Raw genomic sequence first — 22,539 nt, forward strand, 5'->3', positions numbered from 1 at the left:
TCTGTACAGAATTTGGAACTTTTCAGCTCATTGCCGCCATCTCATAGAATGTGTCATTATTGCAGCCTTTATTTAGCTTATTTATGATGCAAGTGCAAGTACATGCATTTTTTTCTTACTGGCACTCTAATAACTCTTTTTGAATCATTCTTTGGGTTTGGGTTGGCGTTCAGGCTTTACTAAAAGCAAGCATCTTGCTATTTCATTATTTTTGTGCTACGGTTACAAATAGAAAATAAAAAACAACACAGAGACTAGCATGACATGACTCTCCAGAACTCCCCAACCCTTATTCCACTTACCTAGTGTGTTTCACCCCGATCAGCTTTGCAGAGTATAATAGCCTTACAAGCAAATTCCTGCAAACAATGTTTATTTGAACTTAACACAGACATCTTTACAAGTAAGTCTTTTTCTGCACATTTTCAGCACACATTAGTGACACTTTTCAGTTTTTACTATGAAATGCAGCAGCCAATGATCAGTATTTAAGATCTAATCTTAACCAAAATAATCTAACTACTGCACCTCTCATAACACACAAGTTCCTACATAGTAGCTAAAGAACGGGCAGCATCAGGAGTTACACTGTGAACTGTGCTATTTATGTCTACGAATCATTCCATCCATGAAAAATGATGAGGTCATATGAGAAGGACAATGTGATGACATGAGGTGACATATAGCAGACGGTTTTTATCTCAAGTAGCTCCCCCAAAATAAAATAGTACAACCGTGGTGATTTAAATCATTGCCTGACTGTATTGTTTTGTTCAAAAATAATGCAATTTGGGTTTATAAAAGACTTTTAAATCATTCTTTACCGTGACTGTGTCAATATATTCCATTAAAGTTGAATTAAAGGTGCAATCAATTGTTCTCAAACATTCCTCTACAACATTAAATACAAGTGTGCAAAACAAATAATAATAAATAAATGAATAAAAAAGCATACTTGTCAACCTGTACATTTTTGCCGTACAAAGTACGTTTATTATGCATTTTAAGACGTGTACGACGAACAAGAAAATATGTACGGAAAAACGCAAATTTGTCAATTATGGCTACCATCCGGTATACACCGACTATGACGAAACAGCAAATCAATCAAGTCAAACGAGTTCGCCGCGGTAGCCTCTATCTCGGTATGGTTTTTTTTCGTTGCAAACGAAGCGTGCGGTTTGATGCTACTGTGCGCATGCGTCTGCCGCCTCCGATTTCATGTGGTAGTTATGTAGTGAAAGGAAGTCCGTCTCTTTTTAGAGAACCGTCTCTTTCGGCTCAACTCATCAAAAAGAGCCGGCTCTCAAACGGCTCACTTGCTTTGATCCATTATATTACGAATCATTATTGTTGTATAAAGAGGTTAAGAAAAAAAGGAAGTATAAAAGGAGGAAATGAAAAAAGACAGGTTTGTGGTTATCCCTTTAATCAGTGTATTACCAACAATAAGTTAATGCAGAAAATTAATTAATAATTTGAATAAGAAAATGTATTATTCTACTTAATTATATTTGCATGTATTTTTTCTTTCTACAGTGAACGTCCAAGCTACTTAATTTTTGAACTTTTTTTATAATAAACCTCATTCATGTCGAGCAACTCAGTGTCTCACAACAAAATGTTAATTAACAATATATATGATATAACGAAACACATGTGCAATACAACATGTTAAACTACATAAATAAATACGTTTGGAAAATAAATATGGTGTAATATTATTTTGTCTTTTATATTGGAAAATACAACATTTTGTAAGGGCATGGAGCCGTGGAGGTTGTCAGGTATGAAAAAGTATTATACTAAAGATTAAAAATGCATTTTTTTCTTAAACTACTAGAGAGAGCTCGTGCACCACTGGTGATACTCATGCAACCTGCTATTTTCTTTTCGTTTGAATGAACTATTCATCCATCCATTGTCGCGTGGGTGCTGTAGCTCATCCCAGCTGTCCTCGGGCAGTGGGCAGGGGACACCCCGAACAGACAGACAACTCACTCGCTCATTCACACCTAGGGACAATATGGACCGACCAATTAACCTGACATGCATATTTTTGGAATGTGGGAGGAAATTGGAGTGGTCGGAGGAAATCCATGCAAGCACGGGGAGAACATGTAAACTCCACACAGGAAGGCTGGTAGCTGGATTGGATCCCATTACCTCAGGACTGTACCGCGGGCACGCTAACCAACCAGCTGCCGTGCCGCCCTGTAATGAAATAGCGAATGTGTGTGGGGAGGGGGCATGGCTTATACAGGAACAACAAAAAGCAATGGGGTGGATGTGAAAACAGAATTAACGGTAAAGGACCGCAGAATCATTTGTAAAATTATTTTTGCAATAGACCATACCCGGAGAAAAAAAGAAAACGTTTTGGACATAACCCAAAAATCAAGAAGGAAATATTGTAGCCTTTGAAGACAAAATACAAAATGGATATCGATCTTAGATGTAAGATCTGAGGCCCGAACTGACCCGACCCTAACCTGGCCTGAAATTGCCTAAAACGACGGTCATTACAGTCGGGTTCGGGTCAGGCTTCTTTATCTATTACCTTTTTTTTTTAAATCATCCACCGATGATTTGTCCTTTGTTTCTTTTTCCTCGTGGAGGATCCGCGTAGAGCAGCATGCACGCTCGCTGGTGCACGCGCTCGATGGCGCTGAGAAGTGGGTGTGCGGCAGGGTGGCGCAGATGGTGAAAATCACCCATCCCAATGCTTCCCAATTCTCATAAACAAAATATGAAAACTTGGGTTTGCTCCGGGCTCTGTCCCTCAAACCAAGTGACGAAGTTGAGCTTTGGCTGGATTTTTTTAGGCCTGAGCCTATGGAATGCCTTAGAGAAGTGTTAATTTGCAAGCTCTCTAGATTGCAAAAGCCAAAAGATATGAGGACTTCCAACACTTCCACTAGTTGGTGTACACGTTTTATTTTATTTATTTCGTTGTGTGGTTATTTTGAATCAGTTTTAGGGGGTCGGTATTTGCGGTAATTTGTTGCTAGTTGCTTTCATAGTAATGCGCTACTATTGGGTGTCAGTATTTGGTGGGGTTAGCACAGTCATTTTTTAAATGAAGTAATTAGTGTAACTAATTACTTTTTTTTCTCAGTCATGTGCCAAACACTGATCATGTAGAACATAGGTGTCAAACTCACGTCTATTATAATGAGATAACTCTCAAACTACATGTCCCAGAATGCAACGCTTAAGCTGCCTCTCCACTGCAAAACTTCAAGGAAAAATTTCCCTAATCATTTGAGTTAGCTGTATCCTGACAAGCGAGCCACTTTTAAAACTAATTAATCTACTGACAAAAAACACGCCAGCTAGTCTAAAAACAAGACCAGGAGTTGCATTAACAATGAGTCTTTAGTGTCTGGAAGCGGAGACGTGACGTCCGGGGAAGAGCTTTTATCTATCGCGATGTAAAGGAAGGCTAAACAGAGAAAAAGCAGGGTGCCGTTTCTGTTAATGTGGAATACGCAGATGGTAAACCCTCACAATGGCCAAGAGAAAAGTTGATTCTGATAACTGAGCCCTTTAAAAACCCATGGGAGGCTGCTTGTATGTTTACTGACATTGCCGGTAAACCAATGTGCTAATGGGCTAATGTGGCCGAAATTAAGGAATATCATGTAAAACGGCACTGCGAGACAAAACAATAGGATAAAGTGAAAAACCTGAACTCAGAACAGAAGATACAAAAAGTTGAAGAGTAAAAGAAGAATATGAAGATCCAGCAGATGTTTTTCACCAGACAAAATTCCAAAGTGAAAAGCACAAATTTAAATATTTTTATGGGGAGCAAAGTATTTAAGATATATGATGTTTGATTTTGCTTAGTTTTAGTTTATTCAATACATATTTATCCTGTTAGGCCCGCGACCAAAGGTGTGGTTTGAGTTTTGGCCCTCTGTGCAATTGAGTTTGACACCCCTGATGTAGAGGATGTGGAAGCGGGTGCTTCTTGTCTCTTTTCTGATCTTGATTACATCTAGGGTCAGTAAATTAAATTTTTAACGTGTTTATCAATTTTTCCTGAAGTCTTGGGCTTCCCACTGGCACCATCACAACTCTTTTTATGTCAAGCTTAGTAGAACCTTCATGTCATGATAGAATGGAAGTAATGGTGTAAAGGTGTGTATAACAATCCCCCGGAGTCATAGGCGCCAGACCTCCTTCACCGCCTCTTTCACAAGAAAGGGAGCTAGTAGTACTCTTCGTAGCTCTTGGGGTTGAGGCAGTACAGGACTCCGCCACCGAAAGCAAATATGGTCCCGCCCCAGGCCAAACCGTAGCCCCAGTTGAACTCGTGGTAAATTTTCAGGTTGATGCTCTCTATGAACTTGATGGGGTAGAGCACCAAGCAGCAGGCCTGCAGGACCACTGCAGAGGATACAGTAAAACAACACGACTCGAGTCATTGGGGCTCGTCCTGCGAGAGGACACGGCAATGTATAAAATGTTCAGTGTCTTTACAATAAAAAAATAGTTTGTCATTGCGATCCATTACATTTTGATTGTTGGAATGGACCATAAAGAATGAACAGGAAAAAATGAAAGGAAGGAATTGAAAAGGGAAGGCATTAAAACAGGTGATGATCAGTCAGGTAAAAAGTACAGGAAATAAACAGTGAACTATTCTACAAGACAGGAAAAAAGGAAAGGGAATGTGCGGGGGTAAAGGGAAATAAGGGAAGCGAGATTAGAGCTTTGGAACACATGCTGGGAATCAAAGCACAGCCCATTAAGGAAGAAACCTCAAAGTACTGCCTCCAAAATCCACTAAGTAATCCAGTCTTAATGGCATTCATCAGTTTTAGATATCTATTTCCCCTTGGTTTTATATATTTAAATAACATTGTTGGAAAATAAAAAAGAGTTGTATTGGATTTGTATTTTTTTCACCAACTTACCATTTTTAACTGAGATTAGAGGAATATGCTAAGTGATTTAAATCATATAACATATTAGACAGTTTTGCTAATTTTAGGATTCATTTTCCTAATTTACGACAGCAATATAATAGAAATTGTTTATTAGATAATGCAGTTTTTCTATTTTACTAGAAAATAAGTTACATTTCTTGACAATAATAAAGGAATACAATTGGAAGACTGTCATGATTACTCATTGCCCTCACCCGTGCCCGCCCGTTTGGCACCGGCTGCTGCTCTTCGCCTGATTAATTCCCCTCCTATTTAAACTCAGTACTCCAGTCACTCCTTGTCAGTCTGTCAGCGAACCTCCGCATATGCAAGGCAAGCACTTTGACTCTGGCTCCCGTCTGTGCGTATCCTGCTCATCTGTCCCTGATTTCCCGTTCATCTCCCTGACTTTTCCTTTCCTTCGACAAGGCTCTGATCTCCCGGTTCGGCTACTCAACCCGTTTTTGCCCACCGACCACGCTCAGATCTCCCGCCCCAGCTACTTGACCCGTTTTGCATGTCGACCACGCTCGTGTCTCATGCCCGGTAACTCCACACGTTTCCGCATTCCGACCACGCTCCGATCCTGTGAGCTCCTTGCTCCTCCTGTCCAGTGAGCACCGGATCGGTGGTGTTTGTTTCCTCGCACATGACTTCCTCAATTATTCAATAAACCTTTGTGGTCTACCATCTGTTCTGGTTCTGACAGAATACAATGGAAATGTTTTTGTTTATTTTAACTAATGCTTCAATATACTTGAAATGAGTTAAAATATTGAGAATTTAGAAAAATAATACAAAATGAAGAAAAATTCATCAATTTACGCAAATATTTTTTAATGTTGATATTATTTATTTGTACTTTATTATTTATTTATCATTGTGTTATTTTTGTATTTCATTTGTACAAGTACCTCTAAACATGTGAATTTCAGAATCCAAGTTTTTAAATAATAATAAAATCCAGTTCCAGAGGTTATTTTTAGTGAAGACTTACCACTGCTTACCACCAGCATCAGCACATTGTGTTTTCACATGCAAACTACTATAGGCAAAAAATAAGTGTGCGGTAAAAATGCCGTGTGTGTACATTTATTTAAAGTTACAATAACGTTCGTTTTAATTGTACAGAAAGTGCTTACGTATCTCTCCGCCAATCGTTCCTCTTATTAATTATTCCAAACATTCCTCGTTAATCAATAATAAACCTTACAAACACAACACGGCAACTTTTCACAGCAATTCAGATTATGTAGAATACAGTGACAATATTTGCAGTATACGTTTCCATTGTAATCTGCTACCAATGACTGAGACGATCTGGATGATGCGGGACTAGATCATTCTTTAAAAAAAAATCATGTGTAAAATTGTTATACGGCGTACACAATTTAAAGTGATAAAACAACATATAATCAATGGGGAAAACATAAGTTGACAGCTATGTGAAAACCGTGAATAATCCTTGCAAACCCCCCTTTCTTCGCAGCACACACACACACACACATTTGTTACGGCGCCCATTATAAGCTTGCGTATTGATTCATTATAATTATCTCATTACAGTTCTTTTTGTTCAATTACTACAGACGCTGCCCTACTTACGAACGAGTTAGGTTCCAGACGATTGTTCGTAAGTTAAATTTGTTCGTAAGTTGCTTCAGAGCTATATATTGTATGGAATGTACTGTATGTTTAAGGTATATACTGTATAAGTATATTTAAGGCTTGTATAAGTTACCTGTATTGTTTTGTCCAAAAAAATAAACATTTCATCGAATAATATGCTCTATAGAGATAAATAAGGTTAAGTTTAACTTACTTTTGGAAGAAGAGCTTCAAGTGTTAGGCGACTCCCTCCTCCGTGGTAAAAAGTGGCCAAAAAAAAAACCTTCCAACCATTTTCTCAACTGCCTCACGCTTTCTTATTCCATTTTTATTTCAAAAGAAACGTCTCGCCTCTTCTTTACAATTTACACCACCCATATTGAATGGATCCATGAGATATTACACAATAAAAATGTCAAAGTTCTTAGCGCGCTGGCGACAGTGTAGGCGTAGAATGTGAGGTGCGCATGAATGATGTCAGTAGAGCGCCGAATGTCACGAGAGTTTGTCCGAGAGTGTAGGTGAGCGCGAGAGTTTAGGTTTGGAGAGAGTCTGGTGTTGTTTTTAGTGTTTCTGAGTATTTCTTCATGAACGAAATGCAATCCATTACCCACACAAAACGACACGCTACATGGGTGGCAGCAGTGGGAATACGAGCAGGCGAAGGAGAGATGTTTACATACGAATTAGGAAAAAGAAGCAGATTTTTTCACTTCTGGGTGGGAGCTGGGTGACCCGGAAAAAGGTGCACACAATACAAAATCTAACTTACAGCAATGTCCGGATATTTTTCGACATCCCGAAAAAAATGTTCGTATCCGCCGTTTTACGTAAGTCGAATGGTTGTAAGTAGGGGAGCGTCTGTATTTGAATGTGTTTTCAGGCTTCACTTGTATGCTTTTGGGAGGACTGGAGCGGACCAATACATTTTAAATAGCTATTTCATATCGGAAAAATTTGCTTGTTACATGACCGGTCCAGATTGTCCCTAGGTGTGAATGAGCGAATGAGTTGTCTGTCCCTGTGTGCCCTGCGATTGGCTGGCAACCAGTTCAGGGTGTCCCCTGCCCACTGCCCGATGATTGCTGGGATGGGCTCCAGTTGATATAAATAGTTTAGAGAACCATATAGAATCTTGCCTTTGGCACCACATCGGGTAGGGGCAAGCAGGAAAAAGAATACAGGAAGAAAATTATGCAAATGAATCGGATGAAAAAAAAAAAGATTCCTAGGGATAAAAGGTTTGCATAACAAGATCAATTGTGAGGATGTCTCGTGGCCACCTTTCATTGGTTAGAGTTGCTGTGATGACACCTGCCCACCTGTAGCAAAAAGCATGAAGGCGACTGGCCTGTAAAATCTCCGTCTGGTGCCAATGCACACAGCCACCAGAGCCACCAGGAATGACATCAGCACCAGGGCTCCACCTCCTAGCAACAACGCTAGTGTGGCGATCTGCCAATCTGTGAAAAAGATGGTGGGGACAAATGAACAGTTAGTGAAATGAATAAGTACATTCAAGACAAAATTGTCATTCATTTTTTTGGTTAATCTTATTCCTACTTTCCAATAGATAATTGTGAGGTTTTTTTTTCTTGTGGAGCTTTATATTTTATTAATTGATTTGTTTTTATTATAAAGACTGAAATATTAATGGTAGTGATACCAATCCATTAATTTACTTACAAAGGAAAAAACAAGAAAACCTTTCAATAATTGCATCCATAATTATGCCCAAACATGTATATTTTCCCGACTATAAGGCGCACCACCCCCCAAAATAGTCCCTGAAATTGAGAATACAGTAAGAGGCTCTTTTTACAATTGCTGAATATGTCATGCCTGGCGCGGTTGCCATGGCGCCCAGCTGGTTCCAGCCGGGTGGCGCCGGATCCTGGCGCGGTTGCCTCGGCGACCAGTTGGCCCCGCCCATGAACACCGGCTGAGACGTATCTGACTGATTGCTTCTTAGAGTACTTAAACGTGTTCCTTTGAACATTGCTTTGCTGTAAAGTTTGTTAAACCTGGTTAAACTCTGTGAGACTTATGTGAGACTTCTGTTATATCCTGTTAAATGCCTAGTTCTGTGAATCTGCCCGTATTTGATCCTGTTTTGTTTTTGGTCTGATCCGTTTGTTTTTGGACATTCTTTTCTTTTGAGAGGATTTCTAATCCACTCCTACAAACATCGATTACCGGATCGATTGTGCGCCCTCCTCCTCTTCCCCCAATAAATTGTGAGTACGTCTACGCGAATGGGTCCTTTCCTGTTTCCCGCTCCGCTCCGAGACAGAATATAATAGTGCAATGGTTAATCAATAAATAATTGCTGATTATTAATATTAGCAACGGGAATCGATTCAGGGATCGCAGTGGTGAGGGTGCCGATACTTTACCAATAGACCACCAGTGGTACAAATGACATACCAAAAGGCCTTAGAGTTTATCTCATTCGCATACTATATTTACTCCCAGTGACAGAAGCAGGGATTTGCATCGTGCATTCTGATAGTTTTAACAATCTCTTTTCACCTGTGCATCACTCACCTCTCGCTTTAATATGTATACGTACGTAAAAGAGCTTTTATAGGAATTTGTTGAAGGACCTCCTGTTTTCTATTTTGGTATTTTGGTACTTGAACTTTGAGTTACAATAGTGTGATAATGAGATAAGCTGTAATCCCTTTCTGTATGTCTCGTGTACCACTGGTGGACTAGTGGCGCCTTAACTCCCACGACTCAAGTTTTAATAACCTTACAATGTCGTGCGATTAGTGCCAGCCATGATCATCAGTTGATGAATCATTGTTCAAATACAGAAGTATAACGTAAAACCTTGTGTAGTAAGGGACACAAATGATTACTGTATGTGTTCCCAATCCTATCGACTTTACGTAAGGCGCACTTTCAAATTTGTGGCCAATTTGGGGTTTTTAGTTGTGCCTTATAGTCTATAAATTACCGTAAATTGTAAAATTAACCTATTCCCACCACTATCTCTGGTAGCATTACAGCAGATTAACTTTCCACAAATAGTTATGATAGAAGAAATAGGGATTGCTTCTTTCAAAAATACGCAGGATATTAAAAAATATAAGTGTTGCAACACCCTGAGGCCAGTAGTGGAATGACACTCAATTAGAAGTCAAAAACTAAAACTAAAACCAAATGCGGTTATACAATGATAAATTGTCCCAGATCAATACACTTAGCTCTTTAGGCGAATAAAGTAATGAGAAGTGAGTTTTAGTTAAGAAGTTAATAATGTTAGGAGTTAAACCTTTAACGTTTTGATGGCCAACCAGACTGTTGAGAAAAAGGTCCTGTCTTCACATTGTCAACAGTCATTGAAATATGTCAGCCACGCATCATTGGAAAGCTGAAATTCTTGGTATTTATTTCAAAATCACAGAAAAATCACCGTCATTCTAAAACAAGATACCTGGAAACTGTAAAACGTGTCAGCATGAAATTATTTACGCCCAGCACCAAAAGAGTTTGTTGTGAAATCTTTTTCCAAGTTTACATTTTGGTGAGGAAAGGGTCCCACCTGGACCCTGGACCTTTGGGAAAACTTTCTTTAATTTTGGTTGGCCCAATCTTTTGCTCAAAGAACTAAGAGAGAGGGAAAAGAAGGTAGCTCGTTGGACGCTCCCCGTCCTTGGCCGCCTGTGCTTCAGCTTTCTTTGTCCTGATTGTCCAGGGGGCATAGGGCAGCATGCTTTGTGGCAATGTAGTTCCTCTACATTGAATAACTCAATGTTAGGAGCACTTGCACTTAGTTTTTTTTTAATTGGGACAAAACGTCAGTGTTAAATTAAAGAGACCAAAACAGTACAAGTGCAGCATTCAATTTACAGTACTTTGTGCATGTCTTGGATTGGGATTTTAGGCGAATTTTACAGAATTGTAAGGGGTTAATTGCCATCTTTTGCCTTTCACAAGTGTAAATGTTTTGTTGTACATGAGAAAGTGTTGTACATATTTTGTTCATTAGCATAACAATGTACCATATATAGTATCTTTAATCTGCATAATAAAACACATTAGCATAGCTATGGGCAGCGTATAGTTACTAACTTCATATTTTTGGGTAATTCTTTATTTTATTTCTGATGACATTAAGAGTGTATTGGTTGATGCAACCCTTTAAATAAACAGCCCAAAAAAGGACAATCTAGTCTGGTCAATTGGAACCTCATTAACTTGTTATCCATGAAGCCCATGTGTCCGCTAGCCTGAAGTAGAGAGATAAAACTAATTGAGGGGAAACTAATATTCAGTGCATCCACACACTGTGAAATACGAGTATGATGGTGTGGCTTCAGCTGGTATTTGAAAACAGGAATTCTACTCACAATTAAAACTAAAAACGACCTTGTTATTTTCATTTTCACTTTCAGTAAACCACAATAATTATTTTTATCTTAACAGGCAGCTCAGAAATGTGCTAGGAAAAGAGTAGACAGGCAAAATAAACAAAATCAAGAAATCCATGACAAAGAGGAGGAAGCTAGACAAGATCAGGAGATGAATCTTGGAAGGAGAACAGGGATCATTTAAAATGAATAGAGACATTGAAGTAAAAAAAAGGTTCCTCTTATTATGAAACGCTTCGTGGAGCATGAAGGAGCAAACACAGTATAAGGGTGAAACAAGAGGGCTAACGTTACAAGGGCAGAGAGAGGACAACCAGAACAGAGACCTCGAGGAGAGACAGGAGACAAGAAAAGCGTGATAGTGAAAGGTAAAATGTGGGAGCACTTAGTTCACTTCAGCTGACAAAAAGCTTGCACCATATTTATTTTTATACAAAGCGGGCAGCTGGATATCTTGATGTGCTAAGTGCACACACATCTCGTTTTCCATGCGCAATTCAACATTCAGCAAGACTTGGCACTGTCCATTTTATTTTCCGTCAAGCTCAAAAGAAGCAAACTCAACGCCAAAGTGTGTCGGAATAGAAAGGAAAACGTGAAACTGATTTGGTTTATTTTAGCCCTCCACTCCACCAAGTTGCAAGGCAATACAGTAATTCTCTTTTCTTCTAAAATAATCGATACCTGGGTTTTTTCCATAATTGCACATATTTTTAGGAAACTGCAGATGAGATTTTCCCAGTGACCCCTGAAGATAAGCTGTGCAGAAAATGGATAGATGAAATTTCTAGACTTGCGGTGAGGTTCTTGTCTAGAAAGGCACAGTCAATTGGAGTTTGCACACCTTTTTCAAGGTAGAATTCAAGCATTTTTCAAGGACTTTTTGAGCAAATTTTTTATTAGTTCAGTATCATTCAAAATAACAAATCCGGTGTGAATTGAGTCATTCGCAGAGGCATGTGCGATTTTTAATCTTGAGTGTAAGTTTATCAAGACATATGATTTTTAGATTTTGAGTAAATCATGAATATATTTATTTTTGAGACAAATGTCTCCCTATATAGGTGTTGGGTAACAATTACAATAATATTCAGCTTATATTTTCAGTTGCAGGAAGTTCGTCCCATTAAAATTTACCACTGGTAAACACTACCTTATTTTTTGCAAGGCCCATAATAAATATCTATAATTGATACGTAATGCTTGCACGAATACACATTTCATAGGGCGGTGTTTAGGTATAGCATGTGCCTGTACTCTTTGGTGCGACCTATCAAGGGCGATGCCGCCTTTTAGGAGAATGCCATACAAACTATTTCCCGCTGCCATTAATCATGAGGGAAGAAGAAATGCAATGGCAAACCGAAGTCACCAGGGAGCAGTGTAACATCCATTTTCTGCACCGCTTATCTTCAGTAGGGTCGCGGGGGATGCTTTAGAGCCCATCCCAGCCATCTTAGGGCAGTGGGCTGGGGACACCCTGAACTGGTTAGCAATGTAAGCTTCATTTTTGAATAGATTTGTTGAGAAACATGTTAACAATTTCAAGCATTTCCAAGCAAACCATCCAATATTGAAGCACCTTTTAATTCTTTAAAACACAATATCAAATTTCGAGCATTGTCAAGAATTTCAAGCACCCGCACAAACCGTGCTAATACAGCAAGAAAACTGTAAAATTTTGTCTTACCATAACTTATAACTGAAGTCTATTCACAGCTGCTTTGAAATGAAACAGCAATAGATAGGTAATTCTCGTTTAAGAAAAAAAGTCCATGCAATATGAATAAATTACAAATTGGCTTGACTTGCTGTTAGCTTTCCATTCTTGGGACTATTTATATTCTTTGGGGCGGAGGTGTGAGCCAAATCAGAATCCCTGGTCTCACAATCGCCCTCTGCCATGAGGCAAGATAATTGCATGCCGCATTCTGCATCTGCAAATGCTCAGCACAGTACATACTAAATAGAGCAATAATAACCATTTAGTTATTTACTAAATAAAATACGTACATTTCTCAAATATTGATGCAAAACTGTACGAAACGCAACGTCTTTTACCGGACAAAGATCCTTTGACCCATTAATGCAGGGGTCAGGAACCCTTGGCTTATCTTCAGTAGGGTCACGGGGGTGCTGAAGCCCATTCCAACTCTCTTCAGCCAGTGGGCAGGGGACACCCTGAACTGGTTGCCAGCCAGTTGCAGGGCACACGGAGACAGACAACTCACTCACTCACTCGCACCTAGGGACAATTTGGACCGACCAATTAACCTGACATGCATGTTTTTGTAAATGTGGGAGGAACCCAGAGTGCCTGAAGGAAACTCACGGAAGCATGGGGAGAACATGCAAACTCCACACGGGGAGGCTGCAGTAGCGGGACTTGAACCCTGAACCCTGAGGCTGCGTGCTAATCACCTACCAATACCAATTACTAACAAAATCTTACTTCTCGAGATTGTTGTATACGTGTGTCTTTTCTCTTTTTTACGATTGAAATAGGATTGTACCACTCTGGTAAACATGTCTCCAAGAAGAAGTGTTGGAGAGACTACAGGTTGATAATCAAACAATCAAGAAATCAGATCAATACTATAAGACCAATTCCTATAAGAACAAGATAGTTCAGCAACACTGACATAAAGATATTACAGAAAGTGCATTTTCATGATGATTATGGGTGTGTTCATTATGTGAAAATGCATCACTACCAAACATTATACCCGGTCCCCAATACTGAACGCCACACATGCTTTGGGTAAGAAAAACATATCACTCATTCCACTTAATGACATTATCCTGTACACAAATACCGACATTAATAGCTACAAAAAAATATAATCAAAATGAATATACGAATGTTAAAACTAAATCAAGTAGGTGTAACATTTGGCCGATTACAGCTGCGGAGGACTCTTATAGCAGCAGTAACTCTTTGTCCGATAATGATCACACATTCCTAGTAAAAGTGGAACTCCTAAATTAAGGTTTTTGTTGTAATGCACACGCCACACTACTCAACACATTTTTATACAAAAAAAGTTTTGCTTATTACTGTAGTAAATAGTAAGCATAAACGACTTGAGTCACATTTTTGATTTCAATCATATTTTAACACGTTCATAAATCGTATATTTTATTTTTAATGCCCTCACAGTACTTGATTAACTTTATAAAGTGTGTTTTCACACCAAGGAGTGTTAATTTAAAAGTCCTCAAAAAACAATGAACTGGTGTTGCTCCGAAACATAGGATAAAATATCTATAAAAAAAACACTATGACACTATATATGAACACGCTAACAGTGGCAATTTCTCGAAAGCAGCTGTCAGAAGATGAATCAGGAGAAGAGTTTGAAGGAGGAGAAAAATATATAACCGAAGATAAGGTGAGACAGCAGCACAATGTATTTTTTGGTATGCAAATCAATGCATCGAGTGCCTTACATCCTCCAAATTCATGATAGAATTAATTCACTGCTATTTATATACTTGTAACAAAGCACATCTATTGTAATAGGGAGACATTTGAAGGTGACACTCTACGTACAAAACGTGTCATGCGTTGGCCTTGCATGCATCGATGATATTGTTGCGGGTTATTTTTCTTTTCCTGTCTGTCTGCCACAGCTAAACGCAGACTCACTTCTCATTCCATCTTTGGCTGCCACAAATAGAAACAGCCACCTCTGGGGGTTTCGATGGGGGGGACGTTCTGCCGGACAGGGGTTAGGCGCCAGGCAGTGGAGGGATTATTATAGAAAGGGGTCCCATTGGCTTGCATTTGTGAAGGGTTTAAAAGGTCACCTTTGCACTTGGGTTTTAAATAAACTCAAATGAAAAAACATTGTAGGAGATTTATTGTTCCAAAATTGTGGAGGGGGTATCATTTATCAAATAAAACAGAGGTCAAACCGGCCAGCACAGCCAATAAGTGGTTAGTGCGTTTGCGGCACAGTCCTGAGGTCATGGGCTTGAATCGTCCTGTGCGGAGTTTGCGTGTTCTCCCCGTGCCTGCGTGGCTTTCCTCCGGGCACTCCGATTTCCACCCAAATTCCAAAAAACACGCATGGCAGGTTGATTGGTGACTCAAAAGTGTTCCTAGGTATGAGTGAGTGTATAAATGCTTTTCTGTCTCTGTGTGCCCTGCGACTGGCTGGAAACCAGTTCAGGGTGTCCCCTGCCCACTGCCCCAAGAAGGCTGGGATGGGCTCCAGCGACCCCACTGAGAATAAGCGGCGCAAATAATGGATGGATGGATGTAAGTGAGCGAGTTAGTTGTCTGTCTCTGTGTGCCCTGCGACTGGCTGGCAAGCAGTTCAGGGTGTCCCCTGCCCACTGCCCCACGATAGCTGGGATGGGCTTCAGCCCCCAGCGACCCTACTGAGGATAAGCGGTGCAGATAATGGATGAATGAACAGATGATCCAATCGGAATGGCACAGAATACCTTGATAGTATTACAATTATGATTGATTTAATAAAGTTCTCAGTTACAAATGCTGGATAACTGTTCAACAGTCTAATATCGTCCTTGAAATGGTCATTATGGAGCGACAAAAGGGATAGGGAAAAAAAACTAAGTAATTATTTTATGATCGGATTAGGACAGTGGATCTTTATCACTTTAATTGACTAATGTGTTACAACATAAAAGTATAACAACAAATGAAATATATTAGATGCGTTTCTTCAAAATTTAAAATGGCATTTATAGTAGTCACATATCTAGTTGAGAAGTGTGTGATTCTGTTTTCCATTGATGAAGAAAATTTGTTTTGTTTTTGGTCACAATCCTACAAATCAGCAAAGTCACAAAAACAACAAAATATAACTCTTCCAGGCGTTCCTATTTGACTTGGACAATAAAATGCAAAGAAAATAATAACTGCAAATATTCCTTTTTTCATAGAGGCAGAAGAGAAAGTTTGACTTTACAGTATGCGATTATGCTCTGCTTTGGCTGCAATCTTTCACGGTCAGAGTGAGGTAATACTGCGGTCCCAGGTGTAAACTGCCTTTCTTAGTTTATTTTGAATCTTAGTCAAAAATTATATTTGCGAAACGGATGAAAAAAATGCATAGTAGGCAAAAGAAAGATGGATCTGGAATTAAGTTGTCTAGGGCTGCGCTTGAGGAACAAACGGGAAGTTTGAGGTGCCTGCTTGTTTTCGAATTCCAAGGTTTCAGACATTTTGTATTTTTATTGGTTGATTATTTGATTATATTAATTAAAAAATAACTTCTGTGGCCAAGGAGCACCGTATGTCTGACAGGTCCACAGAAAAGTAATTTTTTATGCCATGATCACCATGAGGGCCTGTCCGATATCGTGGGGGGTCCAGTTGTGGCCCCCGGAGCATCCTTTCCATTGCAACTCAGCTTTTATACTTGTAGAACTTTTCTACTGTATTTTTTTAGAGATCAATACTTGTTTCAGGCAGATGAATTGCATTAATAAATTGGTTATCAGCCTCCTTAACCACTAATAATTGGCAGCAACTCTAGAAATGATATCGGTCAATCTCTCATCTTAACTTTGCTTGGGCTTTGAAGGTGTTTTAAAGGTTTTGTTTTTATTGTGTTGAGGAAGATAGTAAAATTAAAAATATAAGATCAGAAGCAATAAGTCAAGAAGGTTACACCCAGACGGGATAAGCTTTATTTTATAAAAGCAGCGTATTAAAAGAAATATATTATCCCAATACAACAACTGTACACTCTGATGTGCATAGCAGCTATATAAAAAATATCCCAGAGCCAATTAAAGGATGAGTAGGAACTGCCAGAAAGCTAAGTCGCCAAGGGAGCTGGCAAACGGCAGAGAGCAACTTACTTCTTTAATATCAGCGCAGGATGACGCCATGCAAAATGGGAAGGAGGCGCGGGATTTCGACAACAGAGAAATCAAAGTGTGACATGAAATATTCAGCTAGCCCTCAAAGGAGGCTGTCCACAAATAGGTCAGCTCAATATGGGAGCCTAATACTGGCACATACGCACTCTCAAAATCCCAGCAGCAGACTATTGCAATTGAGTCTCCAGGGAGTTATAGAGGATGTTATGAGGCTTTACTAATTTTATATCCTTTTCTTATGATATACGTTATTTTTGAGACTATGTTCAGACGCCTTGTTCAGGAAAACCACGCCTCTCACAGGTAAAGCAAACAAAATTGTACTATGCGGTTCATTTAAAGACTATACAAACACCTGAATATACAAATAAAAAAACCTTGTGTCTGAATTATTTTTGAATTGTAGATGTTTGTCTTTTTTGTAATATTAAAATGTCACTGCCCACATTTAGTCATGATTATATAATTGCTTCATTTATAACTACTTCATTTATTTAGTCGTAATAATTTAACTTCAGATGAGTTTTAGTATAGAATCAGAAATGGCCTTAAGCGTCATTGTAAAGGTCTCTCACCCAACTTCTTATAGTGGAATACACAAGGAGGGACAGGAAACATATATTCTAGCTCATGAGGAGATGTGATCAGCGCAGAAGATAGCATCAAGTAAAGTCGAGCTCAAGTCCCTGTTGACAAATACAATTGATTCACAAAGGCAAAGGTTGAGCGGCATGAGTAAGGTTTCCCCAAGGATGACGAGGCCATCGTCACTAGGATTCAGCTCTATTCAACTGTGAGAACCCTTTCATGTTCAACTTTATATTAGATTCACAGTCCACACCATGGCATTTACAGATTTAAGCATTAAGGATTGTCGAGAAGAGGTATGGAGGGTATTATAAAGCGCAAGAATGATCCGGAATTCTCTGAGTGGTTGGAGTTAAACACCACGTTGATTGCGTGTTTAACAAGTAATTGGCATTTTAGCCGAAAATATCTACTTACAAGAACAACACTTATCTACAAACTGAGTAAAAGCCAAATTTTGGAACGCTATTGATTGTTTTCATGTAAGCAATTATCAGTTTAATATAGGACTATTTGCCTCTACTTTGGTTTTGTAAGGCCGTGCAAACGCACACTTTTCTTTCTACGGCTTTGTCATGTAAACCCATTTGGAATATCGGAGGCACATGCTCGACCTCTTCAGGCATTTGTCTTTGAGATCGCAACCTTGGTCTTGTAGTTGGTTGGATTCCTTAATCACAAGGGTTGTAGGGGCACCATTTCAGGTCGTGTGTCTTTGGCAAGTACAGCCTCGTGGCGCCCATCTATCTCCAGGCCAACATATGTTTCTACCTGGTCTTGTAGTACACAAATGAAATACTAACTCTGGCTAAACTCTAGCTTAATTGCTAAATAAGTCTAAGTGTGACTTAGTTATGTTCTGCCACTATGGCAAAAATGCCACAGTAGAATCTGTGGATCGATAGTATAAGGCCGTGCTTTTGGTGGACAACACAACTAAACACACAAAAGGCAGTAGCAAAGCACTTTTTGGGAATGAGGCGGAAACCACTACAAACACGTCATTGATTTTAGTGAGTGACATGAACAAAATCATCTTTTACTCAATGTGAAAAGGTAATTTTGGGAATAACATCTATTCGCATAATGACAACACACCAATTCTAAAAGGTCATTCCCAAACGCCATGTGAACAGGACAAAATTTCTTGTGTAACCTGTTTATTCTAATTGGTCAAGAAATCCAAATTCTTATTTCAAACCAAATGTTGCCCGCATGTAAACACACAGTTAGATTTTCTACGATGCGCATGAAAGCTCACCAGTGCGGGTCATCGTGATTTTCTGGTAAAATGATTTATTTTGTGTGCGTGTGGGAGACAATTTAATCCTACTTCCACTAAAAAACACAGGTAATAAAACGTGGCAACACTGATGTATCATGATAAAAACGCGTATAAAACTGGTAGCTCTTTCACTAATTAGAATCAACAAGTAGCTCTCAGTTTCTAAAAGGTTGGAGACCCCTTGGTATTTTTTTTTTTTTTCGTTTCTTGTTCAGACAACAAAACATGAATAAGATGTAGGTTCATTGATACAGATGTAACGGGTGTAATAATAACTTTTGTTTTATTGAAATTCCTGCTGAAATATGTGTATAGTTTTTGGTAAATGTCCTGCAATGCTGAGTCCAACAGTGCCATCTGCTGGTATGGGGTGGGGTTTGGTTTTGGCTTCTAACATGTGACCAGGAGGCGGGGTTTGTTGTTAGTCTTATCAGAGAGAACTACAAAGGTAAGACCTATCTTTTGGTGCTCCACAAAAGAAGTTAATTTTAAACATTATAACCCCAGCTGACAAATCTCTCACCATGCATAGTAATGTGATTGATATTGTCAAGCTGTTTACGTTTATTTCCGTTTTGTTTCTGTTTTACTAAATATTAATTCCCCTTGTAGAGATCAAAGAGATCAGACCCAGCAGAAAAAGCTAATGTTGTGACTCATCCATTTGCAGGTAAATTGTACCCATTTTTATACTCATTATTGTTTTTATTCCTATTTTCTCATATACATTAAAAAAGGATGATGTTGGTTAAAATTCAGACTAAAGAAAAACATGTTGAATTCATTGTAAACGTTAAAAATCCACTATACGATCTCTTGTTAAAAGTATCTTGTTAAAATGTAAAGATGTAAAAATGTATTGTGATATTCTAAAATGTATTTTCTGTAAAGTGAAAAGAAAGCTCTTTGATATGCTTTGTTGTTAGTCTTATCAGAGAGAACTACAAAGAGATCAAAGAGATCAGACCCAGCAGAAAAAGCTAATGTTGTGACTCATCCATTTGCAGAAACTGTAATAATAAAAACCTCATCATCCAGTCCAGCGTGAATGTGGATCTTTGGTGGGACACGTACACCGCGGTTACACAGACACATACCTGTCAACCTGTAGGGTTTTGCCGTACAAAGTACGTTTATTATGCATTTTAAGACATGTACGACATGCGAGAAAAAAACGCAAATTTGTGAATTATGGGTACCATCTGGTATTCACCAACGATAACGAAACGGCAAATCAATCAAGTCAAACGAGTCCGAGTTGTGTAGTGAAAGGAAGTCCGTCTCTATTTGGAGAACCGGCTTTTTCGGCTCAACTCAATAAAGAGAGCCGGCTCTCAAACGGCTCACTTGCTTTGATGCATTATATTACGCATTATTATGTTGTATAAGGAAGTTAAGAAAAAAGGGAAGTACCGTATATTATGAGAAAATGAAACAAGACAGGTTGGTGGGTCTCCCTTAAATCAGTATATTACCAACAATAATTTAATACAGAAAATGAATTCATCATTTGAATAAGAAAATGTATTATTCTACTTACTTATATTTGCATGTATTTTTTCTACATTGAACTACAGTTAAACGTCCGAGCTACTTCATTTTTAAACTTTTTCTATAATAAGGCTCATTCATGTCGAGCAACTCAGGATCTCACAACAAAATGTTAATTAACAATATATATGATATAACGAAACACACGTACAATTTAACATGTTAAACTACATAAATAAAGACGTTTGGGAAAAAAAACATGGCGCAAGATTATTTTGTATTTTGAGAGGGAAAATACGACAGTTTGTAAGGGCATGGAGCCCTGGAGGTTGACAGGTATGTAAAAGTGTACCGAAAGAGAATACCTTAGTTCCCCTCCTCTCACCTGAGCCGAGCGTGCTGTTGCACATCCACTTGTCACTGGTGGTCGGCTTCCAGCATGACTCCCAAAGGGACAAGTAGTAATGGTCGTCGGCTGTCACCCACGCGGGACTCATGACGGCGCCCACGTCCAAGCACAGCGCCAGAAAAATGCACAGCAGCCCGACCAGCTTGAGCGGCGTCAGCGGGGAGCTGCTGGCCGACTCCTCCGTCTCGGTGACAGCCGACGACATGGCGCCCCGGCCTCAGGTGTAGAGAAGAGAAGGAGCTGGGAGGACAAATGAAAGAATTCCGGGGAAGAAAAGTCAATTGCTGTCCGTGAGTGTCTCCGGCGCGCCGGACGGGACGTGCGTGTTCCTCGTGGGCATCCCTGAAAATGAGCAACGGAGCTGGATAGGCTAACCTGGAGCCGCTGACGTCACTGGTCCGGAGTTGAGGGGCGGGGGGATTTTTAAATGAGAAAATAAAAGACAGAAAGTGTTCTATAGCCCTTAATCACAGGAAGTCTCAAAGGGCTGCACAGAACACAGATTATAACCCACTACAACATCCCCTGATCTAAAATTTACAAGAGGGCAAGGAAAAACTCAAAAGGTCACATATCGTTTGGAGACAGAAGGAGAAAGATATTTACAATGTCTCGCCACGTTCGGGCTGCAATGCAGTTAAGGACATTGATCACAAAAATAAAGACAAAATCAGAGCGGACTCTGGTCCAATCGATGGGGTGCGCATCTCCCACCAAGAAAGGCATTGATAAATGTCCCTTCTCAAGGTTTTTCTTTTTCCTCACGCTGAGGTTTTGAGTTGTTCCTTGCCCGCATGTTGGTTTAAGATCAGGTAATTGTGTCATTGTAATCCTGTGCAGTCCTTTGAGACATTTTTGTGATTAAGGGCTATATAAATAAATTTGACTTGACCTGACTTGTTTCGGCCACTCTCTTATAGGAGAAAGGTGGGGATTATGCAAAACGTAAAAATAAAACTCTAACCAGCTCTCCCGGGAACTCACATTACAGGATAAATGAGGATCTTAATAAACAAGAGACTTTTATCAAAACTGCACACAGCTGGATTTTGAAGATTGTATGATAGGGGTGGAAGACCATTGCTGGGAAAGTACTGATATGAAAGGATAAAGCAAGTAAATACTTCACTCAAATATGTGGATGAACATAAGTATATTTATAACAACTAAAATGAATAATTTGATTATCAAAGTAACGCTGTGATGATCAAATAATAAACTTAATATAGCTGGAAAACCTATGTTATGTTACGACCATTTGACTTACGTAAAACGATAAATACGAAAAATAATTTCGAGATGTCGAAAAATATCCAGACATCGCTGCAAGTTGGATTTTACATTGTGTGCACCTTTTTTCCAGTACAGGACAATACTGTAGTGCTTCTTTTCCGCCGCTTCCGACATGAGAGAGAGGTCACCCAGCATCTACCCCGAAAAAAAAAAAAATCCGCTTCCTCTTCTTAGTTCATGTGTAAACATTCTATACCGTCTGTGTCTATACTGTATCTCCAGCGCGCTAAAAACTTTGACATTTTTATTGTTTAATATATTGTGTAACCCTTCGAAATGGTTGGTGTGAAGTGTAAAGAAAAGGGTGAGCTGTTTCTATTGAAATGAACGTGAAATAGGAAAGCTTGATGCGGTTGAGAAAATAGTATGATCGCTTTTTTCCAGCCACTATATACCACGGAGGAGGACCTCTTGAAGTGCATCTTCCAAAAGCAAGTAAACTTTATTTATCTTTATAGAGCATCTTATTGTATGAAATGTTTATTTTTTTAGTACAAAACAATACAAGTTACTTATACAAGCCTTAAACATACTTATAATTGATATCCAGTTTTATGTGCTTCTGTAAAAGAAACCCTTATGTTATTACTATATTGTTACCATGTTATTACCAGGTTAATTGTGGGAAGTAGTGTTGAATAGACTCAGTCAACCACTAAAAAAATTTTTTTACAAGATAATAAAATTGAC

The 22,539-nt window shown here is 39.1% G+C and overlaps 1 protein-coding gene across 1 annotated transcript; it reads right to left on the minus strand.

Moving 5' to 3' along the window:
- Positions 1–356: 356 nt before the first annotated feature.
- LOC148369457 (transmembrane protein 47-like) lies at positions 357–20,894 on the minus strand. Its single transcript, XM_088331486.1, has 3 exons — positions 20,533–20,894; positions 7,868–8,008; positions 357–4,395 (listed from the first exon to the last, which is right to left on the minus strand). Exons 1-3 carry the CDS (start codon positions 20,759–20,761, stop codon positions 4,217–4,219), a joined length of 549 nt encoding a protein of 182 aa, XP_088187612.1. The 5' UTR covers positions 20,762–20,894; the 3' UTR covers positions 357–4,216.
- Positions 20,895–22,539: the final 1,645 nt, after the last annotated feature.

Source organism: Urocampus carinirostris, chromosome 3 (genome assembly GCF_059441175.1).
Source record: "Urocampus carinirostris isolate Australia breed hairy pipefish chromosome 3, RoL_Ucar_1.0, whole genome shotgun sequence".
NCBI classification, from domain to species: domain Eukaryota; kingdom Metazoa; phylum Chordata; class Actinopteri; order Syngnathiformes; family Syngnathidae; genus Urocampus; species Urocampus carinirostris.

What these genes read in the sequence shown, in the direction of transcription:
- LOC148369457 (XM_088331486.1), bottom strand. Translation starts at nt 20,761, where the DNA reads ATGTCGTCGGCTGTCACCGAGACGGAGGAGTCGGCCAGCAGCTCCCCG. An exon ending in CAACAGCACGCTCGGCTCAG is followed by an intron (nt 8,009 to 20,532) that starts GTGAGAGGAGGG and finishes TCTTTTTCACAG; the next exon opens with ATTGGCAGATCGCCACACTA. An exon ending in CTTCATGCTTTTTGCTACAG is followed by an intron (nt 4,396 to 7,867) that starts GTGGGCAGGTGT and finishes TATCCTCTGCAG; the next exon opens with TGGTCCTGCAGGCCTGCTGC.